Here is a 14,407-nt window from a genome sequence, read left to right as displayed (position 1 = left end):
TCGGATAGGCGTTTCTGTGGACGCAGACAGGAGACCCGGATGGTAGTTTGCCTCCCTGGTGCCAGGGTCAGGGGTGTGTCTGAACGTGTCCAAGAAATCCTGAAATGGGAGGGAGAGGAGCCTGAGGTTGTGGTACATATAGGTACCAACGACATAGGTAAAAAAAGAGAAGAGGTCCTGAAAGAAGAATTTAGGGAGTTAGGTAGAGAGTTAAGGAGAAGGACTGCAAAGGTAACAATCTCAGGATTACTGCCTGTGCCACGCGACAGTGAGAGTAGGAATGGAGCGAGGTGGAGGATAAATGAGTGGATGAGGGACTGGTGCAGTGGGTATGGATTCAAGTTTCTGGATCATTGGGATCTCTTTTGGGGAAGGTGCGACCTGTACAGAAAGGATGGGTTGCACTTGAACTCGAGGGGGACCAATATCCTGGCGGGGAGATTTGCAAAGGCTACTGGGGAGACTTTAAACTAGTATGGTTGGGGGGAGGGACTCAAATTGGGAAAGCTAGCAGTCAGTGTGTGAGGCAGGAGGCAGAGAATGGTAGCACTCTGACCCAAAATGTAGGGGAGAGAGAAGAAAAAGACAATAAACAGAGAATAAGATAGGGTGGGTTTCTTAAATGTGTATATTTTAATGCTAGGAGCATTGTAAGAAAGGTGGATGAACTTAAAGCCTGGATTGACACCTGGAAGTATGATGTTGTGGCGATCAGTGAAACATGGTTGCAGGAGGGCTGTGATTGGAAACTAAATATTCCAGGATTTCGTTGCTTCAGGTGTGATAGAATTGGAGGGGCAAGAGGTGGAGGTGTTGCATTGCTTATCAGGGAAGATATTACAGCAGTGCTTTGGCAGGATAGATTAGAGGGCTCGTCTAGTGAGGCTATTTGGGTGGAACTGAGAAATGGGAAAGGGGTAGCAACACTTATAGGGGTGTATTATAGACTGCCAAATGGGGAGCGAGAATTGGAAGAGCAAATATGTAAGGAGATTGCAGATATTAGTAGTAAGCACAAGGTAGTGATTGTGGGAGATTTCAATTTTCCACACATAGACTGGGAAACACATTCTGTAAATGGGCTGGATGGGTTGGAGTTTGTAAAATGTGTGCAGGATAGTTTTTTACAGCAATACATAGAAGTACCTACTAGAGAAGGGGCGGTGCTGGACCTCCTGTTAGGAAATGACACGGGTCAGGTGGCAGAGGTATGCGTTGGGGAACAGTTCGGGACCAGTGATCACAATACCATTAGTTTCAATATAATTATGGAGAGGGTTAGAACTGGACCTAGGGTTGAGATTTTTGATTGGAGAAAGGCTAACTTTGAGGAGATGCGAAAGGATTTAAAAGGAGTAAATTGGGACAGTTTGTTTTATGGGAAAGATGTGGAAGAGAAATGGAGGACATATAAAGGTGAAATTTTAAGAGTACAGAATCTTTATGTCCCTGTTCGGTTGAAAGGAAAGAGTAAAAATTGGAAAGAGCCATGGTTTTCAAGGGAAATTGGACACTTAGTTCGGAAAAATCTAGAGATCTAGAATAATTATAGGCAGCATGGAGTAAATGAGGTGCTTGAGGAGTATAAAGAATGTAAAAAGAGTCTTAAGAAAGAAATTAGAAAAGCTAAAAGAAGATATGAGGTCGCTTTGGCAAGTAAGGTGAAAGTAAATCCAAAGGGTTTCTACAGCTATATTAATAGCAAAAGGATAACGAGGGATAAAATTGGTCCATTGGAGAGTCAGAGTGGACAGCTATCTGCAGAGCCAAAAGAGATGGGGGAGAAATTGAACAATTTCTTTTCTTCGGTATTCACCAAGGAGAAGGATATTGAATTATGTGAGGTAAGGGAAACAAGTAGAGTAGCTATGGAAACTATGAGATTCAAAGAAGAGGAAGTACTGACACTTTTGAGAAATATAAAAGTGGATAAGTCTCCAGGTCCGGACAGGATATTCCCTAGGACATTGAGGGAAGTTAGTGTAGAAATAGCAGGGGCTATGACAGAAATATTTCAAATGTCATTAGAAACGGCAATAGTGCCGGAGGATTGGCGTACTGCGCACGTTGCTCCATTGTTTAAAAAGGGGTCTAAGAGTAAACCTAGCAATTATAGACCTGTTAGTTTGACATCAGTGGTGGGCAAATTAAGGGAAAGGATACTTAGAGATAATATATATAAGCATCTGGATAAACGGGGTCTGATTAGGAACAGTCAACATGGATTTGTGCCTGGAAGGTCATGTTTAACTAATCTTCTTGAATTTTTTGAAGAGGTTACTCGGGAAATTGATGAGGGTAAAGCCGTGGATGTTGTATATATGGACTTCAGTAAGGCCTTTGACAAGGTTCCTCACGGAAGGTTGGTTAAGAAGGTTCAATGGTTGGGTATTAATGGTGGAGTAGCAAGATGGATTCAACAGTGGCTGAATGGGAGATGCCAGAGAGTAATGGTGGATGGTTGTTTGTCAGATTGGAGGCCAGTGACTAGTGGGGTGCCACAGGGATCTGTGTTGGGTCCACTGTTGTTTGTCATGTACATCAATGATCTGGATGATGGTGTGGTAAATTGGATTAGTAAGTATGCAGATGATACTAAGATAGGTGGGGTTGTGGATAATGAAGTAGATTTTCAAAGTCTACAGGGAGATTTATGCTGGTTGGAAGAGTGGGCTGAAAGATGGCAGATGGAGTTTAATGCTGATAAGTGCGAGGTGCTACATTTTGGCAGGACAAATCAAAATAGGACGTACATGGTAAATGGTAGGGAATTGAAGAATGCAGGTGAACAGAGGGATCTTGGAATAACTGTGCACAGTTCCCTGAAAGTGGAATCTCATGTAGATAGGGTGGTAAAGAAAGCTTTTGGTGTGCTGGCTTTTATAAATCAGAGCATTGAGTATAGAAGTTGGGATGTAATGTTAAAATTGTACAAGGCATTTGTGAGGCCAATTCTGGAGTATGGTGTACAATTTTGGTCGCCTAATTATAGGAAGGATGTCAACAAAATAGAGAGAGTACAGAGGAGATTTACTAGAATGTTGCCTGGGTTTCAGCAACTAAGTTACAGAGAAAGGTTGAACAAGTTAGGGCTTTATTCTTTGGAGCGCAGAAGGTTAAGGGGGGACTTGATAGAGGTCTTTAAAATGATGAGAGGGATAGACAGAGTTGACGTGGATAAGCTTTTCCCACTGAGAGTAGGGAAGATTCAAACAAGGGGACATGACTTGAGAATTAAGGGACAGAAGTTTAGGGGTAACATGAGGGGGAACTTCTTTACTCAGAGAGTGGTGGCTGTGTGGAATGAGCTTCCAGTGAAGGTGGTGGAGGCAGGTTCGTTTTTATCATTTAAAAATAAATTGGATAGTTATATGGACGGGAAAGGAATGGAGGGTTATGGTCTGAGCGCAGGTATATGGGACGGGGAGAATACGTGTTCGGCACGGACTAGAAGGGTCGAGATGGCCTGTTTCCGTGCTGTAATTGTTATATGGTTATATGGTTACATGAATCTGATGCTGCTGCAATCAAGATTTTTCTTGTACCTTCACCATTATGAACATCCATCGGAAATGAACTTGTCTTGTTGTAAACCTACCTCTGCTTCATCAAATGTCAAGAGCAAGTCTGAAGTTCCAGAAAGAATACCTCTTGAACCATCTATAAGATAATCACGAGCAGGTACAGCATATGGATTGTCTTTCAGCATCTGTGCAGCCTGGATCAATTTAGTACAGGCAGTTTCAACCCTGCAAACAGCAAGTTGGGACTTAAAAAAAAAAATCAAAACATCTAACAACAATGAACTACAAATTGGATAAGACACTTAAACATTAAATAAGTAATTCAATCTTCAGGAACCAAAATTTTGATCAATGATCCCCAGACACATACAAATCCCGCAATGGCAGCTGGGACATTTAAATCAAATTAAATTAATAATTTGGGATTAAATATAATCTTCATGAAACTGAGAGATGATCATAAAAACCCATTTATTCCTGAAATTTTCAGGAAAGAAAATCTATTACCTTTACCACTCTGGTTACAAACTGACTCCAGACCCACCAATACAATTTACCTTAACCACCTCTGCATTTCAATGCTAATTATGGAAATGTATGGATGAAGTTAAAGGGAAGGAGAGTGCAGGAGAGTGAAGTCTCTAGAAGTAATATGACAGAAAGTTTAAGAAGGGATAAGAGTCAGGTCAGGCAAAATCGGGACCAATGTGAGAAGAGGGGTGGTGTTATATTTGAATGCATGCAGTATGCGGAACAAAGTAGATGATCTTATAGTACAGTTAGAAATTGATAGGTTTGATATTGTGGGCATTACGGAGACTTGGCTGAAAAAGGATTGGAGCTGAATATCTATGGTTACACATCCTATCAAAAAGACAAACTGGTAGGCATAGGGGGTGGGATAGCTCTTCTAGTAAGGAATCAAATTCACTCCTGAGCAAGGGATGACATTGGATCAGAAGGTGTAGAAACCTAATGCATGGATAGAGTGGATGTGGAGAGGATATTTCCACTAGTGGGAGAGTGTAGAACCAGAGGATATAGCCTCAGAATAAAAAAACATACCCTTAGAAAGGAGATGAAGAGGAATTTATTTAGTCCAGAGGGTGGTAAATCTGTGGTATTCATTGCTGCAGACAGCTGTGGAGGCCATCATTGGGTAATATTATGCCGATCTTTTTATGAAATCGACAGGTTCTTGATTGGTAAGGATGTCAAAGGTTATGGGGAGAAGACATGAGAATGGGGTTGAGAAAAGATAGATCAGCCATGAATGAATGGTGGAGTAGACTCCGCTGATCTGAATGACCTAATTCTGCTCCTATGACTTATGACATAAGAGCAGAACACTCCCCAGGGCCTTAGATCTGACAGTATCCTCACTTGCTTCTCCATGAAGTCTACCAGGTCAGAAAATTTAGCTTAACTTCCACGCTCTTCCTGCATCTGACATGCCCAATCCCTCCACTTGTCTCTGAGCCTGTAAGGCAGTTTTAGAAGGATAGTCTTCATCTTGGAAGCAACATTTATTTCCTCCATATAGGTGAAATGTTCCATAGCATTGGAACAAGCTCTAAGAAACAGCGAGAACGCTTGCAATGCCTTCACATCCACTTGCCTGATCAAATGTTGAATTTGTCTCAAGGCAAATGTCGGCAACTGCGGACTTAGTCTTTTGGATGCCCTCTATGGTATTGCTCTAGAAAATGCAAGCAATCACTCTTATCATTTGTTTTTCTTTCCACTCCTCTCTCGAATGCCGTGAAGGATCATACTGCAAAGGATCAACATCATAAACAGGAGTTTCTCTTGGTGGCGAAGTAGAAGAGAGATTTTGTTGAGCCAGAAGAGCAGTGATGTCATTTTGCCTCCGCATTAAGCTCCAGATATTACGTTGGTCTCCATCATTCGGTACAGGGTGGATAGTACTAACATGCCCCTTCTGCCTCCTCTTCATACGAGTCTGTACATTTTGCCTCTGAAGAGAGGGTTGAGTTAGATGGGTCATAACATGAGCTCTAACAGGTGGTCCATGAGTTATTTGTTTTGGTCTAACAACCTGTTGCACATGATCAGGCAAGTATTCATCTGCCTGTAGTTTTAATTTAGTGGTTGTTTCCCTTTGAGCAGTTCTTTTTCGCACATAAGAGCTCACCCTGTGAGATACTCTTGATCTCTTGGCCTCAAATATACTGATCCTGGCATTGGCTACTGCCAGTTCCATCTGTAGTTCCAGATGTTCCTTCTCTCTTTTCATCTGCTCTTTTTCTCTATTCAACTGTCCTTCTTGTGCCTCAATCTTGTGCCTTTTGTCCAAGGCGGCAGCCTGTTCCAAAAGCCTTTTCTGCCTGAGCTTTTAAGCGAGCAGAGGCCGTTGAAGATGCACATGATGAAGAATTAGATTTGTGGCTTGATCTTTGTTTTGAGACATCTGAAACACTCTCTTCAGGTCCTATTTATTCTGATTCTATAACACTGTTGTATGGCACTTTCACCTATGGAGTGTGTAGTTTGCTGTCCAACTTCAGATAACCACCTCTCTACATCTTGTATAAAAACCATTAAAATATTCCATTCTTTGTTGAAACCACTGATTTTGCCTTTCAAGCTTCTTTTCAGGCAGTGGTACTTTCAGTAACGACTCGTGCTTTTCTCTGACTTCATTATAGCTTGATTAATTGAACCAGATTAGGATGTACTTCATTCACATTTTCATCTGATTTCATGAGCTCTCTCACCTTTTCAATGAACGTTAGCTTGTTTACATATCGAGTTTGACTTCTGACACTTTTCCATGAACAATTCCCAGCCTTTGTTCATGTGCTTAATGATTCTTCTTTCCTTTCCACAATCCTGTCCAACATCGCCCTCTTGTGACTGAGCTTTAGACATACTGGCTCACTATCCCTTTGACATGCATTAACGTAAAGCACTATGCCTGCGGCTGGCATTTCAAAACAACTGATATCGTTCAGATTCTCGAGGTCACTTCAAAATTCTCCATTTTAGCAGCTGTTTTCCAATATACCTTATCATATATAGCTTCTCCAATAAAGCTTAATGTGCTGTACGTATTCACTCTCTCGCTGTGCATAGGCTTGAGGTTTTCAAACTTCGTTAGTCAGATTAGCGCAGGTGGCGACCTTGTCCAGTTGATCGGTAGTGGCAGCGTCAAACTTGTGAAATAAAACAATCCTTTGAATGATTCACAAGCTCCAGTTTCACCCAGAGCCAGTTCTCACTTAAATGTAATGGCAATTTCTAACTTTTCCAGTGTCTTATCTTTTGTTATCATTACTACACAGGTAAGTAGGAGTGATCTTACGCAGACCAAAAAGAACAGATCTTCCAGTCGCTATTTCCAGTTTAATTGGTTCTTTATTGAAGTAGTTGTACAAACAAAGAGATGAACATATCAGGGTCTCCTTATTCTCATACAAGTTGTAGCTTTCTGTTCTTCCCGATCTGGTGAGAACCATGTACTTTCCACTTCCTGTGTCTGGTCCCAATCACTCCCTGTCCCCTGTAGTGGCCATTTGGTCTGGTTTGTATGTCACTGATGATGGCATGTGCCTTTAAATTTTAGACTGCCCGTGTATGGTGGGTGGGATTTGTGATGTGTTTTGGAGCTGGGATGGTTGCGCAGAAGTTTAGTTTTTAGTGTAGTTTGGAGACCGCAGGAAGAAGGTTAACCCTTCAACCATGCGGGCCACATGTGGGACCATGCCAATGTAACGGAGACACGAGGAGTTTTCCAATGTTTAAAGTTGCAAGTTGGAATTCAAGGAAGATTGCAGTAACGATTCGGAAGAAACTTGGATGTATCTTACTGTTTACCATCTACAATAAAACATTTATTCATCAAAAGACTGTTGAAGCTATATCTGTGAAAAAGCTCTGACGGTCTCAGAGGAAGCTCGCATGCGTATCGAAGATATTCCCCTTATCCATTCTCATCCATTTTGCGGCTAGGGAGTTAATTTCCTGAAAGATATGAAAAATCTGCCGCTACATCCCCCAAGCCCATATGTTACGCCCCTCTGCATCAAATGACCGCCCCCAAGTGTCCAAAATAATACTGCTAGAAATATCTAGACAAAATAATATAATATGCCAACAGTAGCTAGCCTAAACATAAATGTCTCCTACACTGTCCCAAAGCCAATTGACCTGCAAACTAGAAGAGTCAGTTTCTACAGCTTTATTGCTCTACATGCATGTTACAATTCTTCCATTTCATTAAAATAGCGCCCTAACACTTCCCATAATAGAATATGTACTGCATCCAGTTATTAATATCATGAAATATTTTATTATAATCAGCTTGAAAAATTCATAGGAATATTTTCATTGTCAGCATTCTATAGATCATGTCATTCATAACTTGGAGCCCCCTACACAGGGAAATAATGCAGGGGGATAAAGTAGAAACAAATTCTTGGGATAATGTACAATTTCCCAGTGTGGAAGAAGGATCATTAGCATTTAAAACTATAACGAGTACCTGATTTAATCGGAACATTACTTAGTAATTGTGGATTAGCAGTTATTCTACAAATTTACCTAAATTAATATAAATACATACTTTCATAAATTCATGCTTTCTTCTTCCCCCCCCCACCCCGCATCAGTCTGAAGAAGGGTTTCGGCCCGAAACGTTGCCTATTTCCTTTGCTCCATAGATGCTGCCGCACCCGCTGAGTTTCTCCAGCATTTTTGTCTACCTATAAATTCATACTTACTTAATGAAGGCTGGTGGCATATCCCTCTTCATGACTTGGTCTTCAGTAGTCTGTACCGTCTCCTTCCCAACCTAACATAAATATAAATAGCCTCTTGTAAATATTCAGCGTACATTTATCACCACGCATAATCTCAATAGACATACATACTGGATGATATAATTTCAGGAAAAACCTAGCAAGTCAACCTTGGTCATAATATTGGTCATCAATCATTTCTATTTTGAAATGTACTCATTGTGCTCCTCAGTCCCCTAAATTTCTCCAGGGATACACTTGATCCCAGCTGCTTATAATCTAGTCCATACCTTCTTTTTCCTGACCAGAGCCTCAATTTCTCTCATCATTCGGCGACACGGTGGCGCAACGGTAGAGTTGCTGCCTTACAGCTCCAGGGATCTGGGTTCAATCCTGACTCCAGGTGCTTGTCTGTAAGGAGTTTGTACGTTTTCCTCGTGACCCGAGTGGGTTTTCTCCAGGATCTTCCAAAGACGTACAGGTTTGTAGGTTAATTGGCTTGGTATAATTGTAAAATTGGCCTTAATGTGTTTAGGTTAGTGATAGTGTGCCAGGATGGCTGATGAGCCGAATGGCCGGTTTCCGCACTGTATCTCTAAACTAAACTATCCAGGCTTCCTTACACCCATCTGCATTTGCTTTTAAATACAAGATGGTACAAGAGCATGACAACTCTTACATGCCCTTCCCAGAATGATCTACTATTATAGCCGTAGAGCTTGTAAACCAGTCCTTTGACTCAACTTGCCCATCCCGACCAACATGTCCTATCTACACTAATCCCACCCGCCTGCATTTGGCCCATATCCCTCTAAATCTATCCTAGCTATGTACCTGTCTAAGTGTTTCTTAAACAATATGATAGTACCCGACTCAACTACCTCCTCTGGCAGCTTGTTCCATAAACCCACTACCCCTTGTGTAAAAAAAATGTCCATTGTCAGTATCCTGAACATCACAAGCTTTATTGACAAATTCTAGATCCACCATCTGGCTAACAGAAAAACAAGGTACAATAACTGTGAGTGAACAAGCAAGGGAGCACATGTACAGCACTTTGTGACTTTTTGCTACAACCCATGCTCCAATTTTGACATCAATGCAAGCTAGATTTTATTCGGTTAGAGATTTAATGAAGTCTGCAGCAACAATAACAAGGCATTTCCAGATATTCAGAATAGGCAAGGGGTAGGAGTGGACAATATTTTTGCAAAATTATCCAAAAATTCAAGATACCTTCCCCTGTTAGCTTCTTCGATGCCTCTCCGAATCATTCCAAAGTCAGAGACCTTTCATTTACATAGTAACTTTAATGTGGAAAAATGTTTCAAGCAAATTCCAGATTCAGTGACAGTTTCTTTCCAGTTGTTATAAGGCAACCAGAGAGCACAACCAGAAAGCAGTGCTAAACTACTATCAACCTCTTTGGTGAACCTCAGCCCTCAATCTCCTAATCTTTCATAAAATTAATCCACCTCCACGTTAAGTACTTCAAATGAGGTTAACCACTTTCTGCTAGAACATTTCAGTTTTGGATTCATTTCCTAGTGAAAACATCTACTCTTAGAATATCAATAAGTTTACCCCTCATTCCTCTATCAGTAGATGATGTTGATTAGAATATTGTTCCGAAGAAACAATTCTAAAATTTACCCTGGCCCAAAACTCAAACAGAAGCAGCATTGGCTTTAAGTTAAATACACTTTAGATTAACTTCAATTATATGAGGACCAAATTTACTTGGTTTTTAATTTGTTGCACAACTTACACTAGTTCTGCAGTTTAGCTAACATTCTTTCATGTTTTTTTTCCTTCCACTATAAACAAATAGAATATTTCTACACAACAGATAAGCTACAGGAAAGCTACAATTAACATAATTTATTATAATTTCCCAGTTGAGAAGAAAACCACTGCATTTGTATGAAGCATGAATTTACAAGGCAGAATAAGGAGTCAACAAGGTCAGTGTATAATACCCAGAAGTTTTCCTTTTAAGGGTGCCCCATTTTGAGAGCTCAACATTTCCATAAAAGGCTACTATCCAAAACAACTTTTTTTTTTGTTTCATATTGGCTTTGAAGAGCAAACAGACAATTTGACTCTTCTTTCAGTCTCTATTCGACCAAGGGAAAAGCATTTATACAAATCTTAAACTTTCCACACTAGACTAATGCGAACGTCTGACTTAAAATAGATCAGTTTGAAGCAATCAACACAAAGGATAACGTTTCTGCATATTACAACAGGACAATGTTGATGGAATTGGTCAAGTTGGTGAAGAAAGAATAGGGGAATTTTACACAAACGTTGTATCAAACAAACCTTATTCAATGTTTTTTTCTGCCCAACTGGTTAGTAGCACAAATTCCTGTTAAATATAATCCTTCTACAGCGTACATAACTCAGGGTGTTGATTGGGGGGGGGGGGGGGGGGGGGGGGGGAAAGGAGCAGGATGGAGTACAGTCTTCCTATTTTGAAGGCAATTATGCAGTAAATGTTCACAGCTGCAAAGATTATGCGGCCTTCTCAGTACCAGGGTTAAGGACCTGTCCTCGAAATGGAGATGAAATCTAACCCTGACCCTAAACAGAATGTGACAGGAAGGGACAGGGTGTATAAATATAATCAGATTGGAAAAATACAGGAGACCTAACAGAAGTTTGAAGCGAGGTAAAGGTAGGGCAGACGGTTGGTACCTTTATCCCAGGCTGGAATTAGAGGGCATAATTTTAATGTCAAGTCAAGAGAGTTTATTGTCATGTGTCCCAGATAGGACAATGAAATTCATGCTTGCTGCAGCACAACAGAGCATAAATACAGAACAGTTCAGTGTGTCTATATAGCATGGACCATATATATACACACACACACATAAATAAACAGATAAAGTGCAATAGGCTGTTATAGTTCAGAGTTTGTTTGATGACGAGTTTAATAGCCTGATGGCTGTGGGGAAAAATCTGTTCCTGAACCTGGATGCACCAGATTTCAGGCTCCTGTACCTTCTACCCGATGGCAGCGGAGAGATTAGTGTGTGGCCAGGATGGTGTGGGTCCTTGATGATGTTGGCAGCCTTTCTGAGGCAGCGACTGCGATAGATCCCTTCGATTGTGGGGAGGTCAGAGCAGTCACAGTGGCACAGCGGTAGAGTTGCTGCCTTACAGCAAAATGCAGCGCCAGAGACGGTTCGATCCCGACTACGGGTGCTATCTGTATGGAGTTTGTACGTTCTCCCTGTGATCTACATGATCTTCAGTTTCTCCAAGATCTTCGGTTTCCTCCCACACTCCAAAGACGTACAGGTTTGTAGGTTAATTGGCTTGATAAAAAATTGTCCAAGTTGGCGATATGCAGAGTACTGCCCTGCCGACTACAAAATTCAGAAGGTTCATAAAAACAAAATTCTGTACCCATGAACAATGATTTGACTGAACTGCCGCAATAAGTAACAATAGTCAGAGTTCCTTCCACTCCAACAAAAGACAGACAAATCAAAAGTTTACACCTCAACCCATGGTAATGAAATTAGAATCTCAGTACTGTTACAGCATTAAAATCAACAACAGGTCAACTCCTTACAATGCAACCGATTCTGTTCTATTCTGCTTCATTTATTTTCAAAGGTTCAAAGGTTGATTTATTGTCACATACACCTAAATGTAGTGAAATTCCTTTTGCCAATGCAGCACATAAAAAAGAATACAAACATAACAATAATAGCTTTAACATAAAAACATCCCCCCACAATGGTTCCCATTATGGAGTCCAGTCCCATCCCCAATGTCCATCCATAGTCGGGCCTATTGAGGCCTCCACAGTTGCCTCTACGGAGGTCTGATGTCCCAGGCCGTCCTCGCCGGGTGATGATGTTCCGGCATCGGGAGAATCCTCTCAGCGGCATGGGAACCCTGGAACGGCCGCCTCCCTACTCGAGACCGTGGCTTCCGGAGCCGACAAGGCCGCGCCGAATGGAGCTCAACTGGCGATCTCGTCGAGAGATCCCAGGCTCCCGATGGAAAGTTCAGCGCCGCCGCCTGCAGCCGCTCCTCAGACCCGCAGCTCCGCAACGGACCCAGCTCACCGGAGTTCCAACTCAGCGACACAGGCAAGGCACCTCCCGCCCCGCAATGGCGCTCCAGCGCTGCACCACCGTCCTCAGACCCGCAGCTCCGCCGGTGCCGCCGCCGCCGCCGAGGCTCCGGGCAGTCCCCTCGCTCCTCGGACCCGCAGCTCCGCAGCCGCTGCCGACGATGCCGAGGCTCCAGGCGGTCCCCTCAGGAAATGCCGCTCCAGGCCCGCTGGTAGGCCGCGAGGACGGGTCGAAAGTGCAGCCCGGAGAAAAGCTGCATCTCCGACCAGGTAGGGACCCTGAAAATTAGTTCCCCCCCCCCCCCCCTCCCCACACATAAAAAAGCTAGAATTCCTTAAAAACAAAACACTAAACTAACTAAAAATAAGAAAAAAGAAATGAAAAACAAACAGCTGCAGGCTAGGCAGCCATACCCCCTACAGGTCGGCGCCAACTTTTTACCATAAATGTTATCCAATTGCTATCCAATTCCTTTTCAAAACTCCTACTCTCGCTACAGGCAAAAAGTTCCAGACCACAGCTACTCTGCTCAAGATTTTCCTCAGATGTCTCACGTCTGTTGTAAATTGAGCAATACTACATTCAGCAGAGCACATTGTTTATTGCCAGCTCTAAAAATCAAAATTTAATGAGTAAACCAAGAAAGATTGTGGAGTTCAAGGAAACTGACACTAGAGGGGGAAAATAGCATGAAATAAACAGGTCAGGCAACATCTGTGGCAGAGAAACAGTTAATAAATAAAGAAAATAACCCTTCATCTTTTCAAATATCAAAGCAGTTATCCGAAAATCAATGATTTCTTCCTCCATACACACTGCCTCACCTGATGAGTATTTTCGGCACGTCATTTTCATCGATAAATTATTTAGCAGTCTGATTAGTCAGTAATCAGTTAAATTCAAATCTCCAGAGCCTATCATAACCTGAGAGTTAATTATAAATTATGTCTGGAGTACTGTTTACAACATGTCACCATGCCAGTAGGAGGCAAGGACTCAGAGTGCACAAGAGGCAGTGTCACAAGGAAAACACATGAAAAGGAAGATCTGTATTAATCTCAAGTTTCTTAGCCTCGTCACAGATGGAACATTGGAATGTTAGACAGCCATTGGCAAGACAGAACAAGCAACTTTCAGAAAGCTTGGAGCAAGCAGGCCAATGATCTAAGTTCAGAACAACGTTGGCATAAATGGGAGTAACGAACCATCGTGCCACAAAGGACGAAGCCCACGATTCTGGCCTTATTCAAGGTAGAACATTTTCCCGTCAATAGAGAATGATTTTACAGGCTAATAATACAATAAAAGGTTTTCACCTTGGTACACATGAAAATAAAAAAATAAAATAAAAACTACAAAAATTGTTCATCCCAGTTTGGCAAAAGAATAAATCAGGGAAGGTAGTGCATCCGTGGATAACAAGGGAAATCAGGGATAGTATCAAAGCGAAGGATGATGCGTACAAATTAGCCAGAAAAAGCAGCATACCGGAGGACTGGGAGAAATTCAGAGACCAGCAGAGGAGGACAAAGGGCTTAATTAGGAAAGGAAAAATAGATTATGAAAGAAAACTGGCAGGGAACATAAAAACTGACTGCAAAAGTTTTTATAGATATGTGAAAAGAAAGAGATTAGTTAAAACAAATGTAGGTCCCTTGCAGTCATAAACAGGTGAGTTGATCATGGGGAACAAGGATATGGCGGACCAATTGAATAACTACTTTGGTTCCGTCTTCACTAAGGAAGACATAAATAATCTGCCGGAAATAGCAGGGGACCGCGGGTCAAAGGAGTTGGAGGAATTGAGTGAAATCCAGGTTAGCCGGGAAGTGGTGTTGGGTAAATTAAATGGATTAAAGGCCGATAAATCCCCAGGGCCAGATAGGCTGCATCCCAGAGTACTTAAGGAAGTAGCTCCAGAAATAGTGGATGCATTAGTAATAATCTTTCAAAACTCTTTAGATTCTGGAGTAGTTCCTGAGGATTGGCGGGTAGCAAACGTAACCCCACTTTTTAAGAAGGGAGGGAG

At 41.9% G+C, this 14,407-nt stretch overlaps 1 protein-coding gene across 4 annotated transcripts in view; it reads right to left on the bottom strand.

Annotated features, from left to right (window-relative positions):
* vcl (vinculin) overlaps positions 1–14,407 on the bottom strand; it is a 107,100-nt gene that overhangs the window by 73,473 nt on the left and 19,220 nt on the right. For all 4 annotated transcript variants that reach the window (XM_033012643.1, XM_033012644.1, XM_033012645.1 and 1 more), the window contains exons 2-3: positions 8,267–8,337; positions 3,599–3,749 (exon numbers count right to left, since the gene is read on the bottom strand). In XM_033012643.1, coding sequence (XP_032868534.1) covers positions 3,599–3,749; positions 8,267–8,337 — 222 coding nt within the window. The remainder of the gene's footprint in view (positions 1–3,598; positions 3,750–8,266; positions 8,338–14,407) is intronic.

Source organism: Amblyraja radiata, chromosome 37, assembly GCF_010909765.2.
Source record: "Amblyraja radiata isolate CabotCenter1 chromosome 37, sAmbRad1.1.pri, whole genome shotgun sequence".
Lineage (NCBI taxonomy): Eukaryota > Metazoa > Chordata > Chondrichthyes > Rajiformes > Rajidae > Amblyraja > Amblyraja radiata.
Note: the sequence above shows the minus strand (reverse complement) of the source record. Positions and strands in the feature narration are given on the sequence as shown.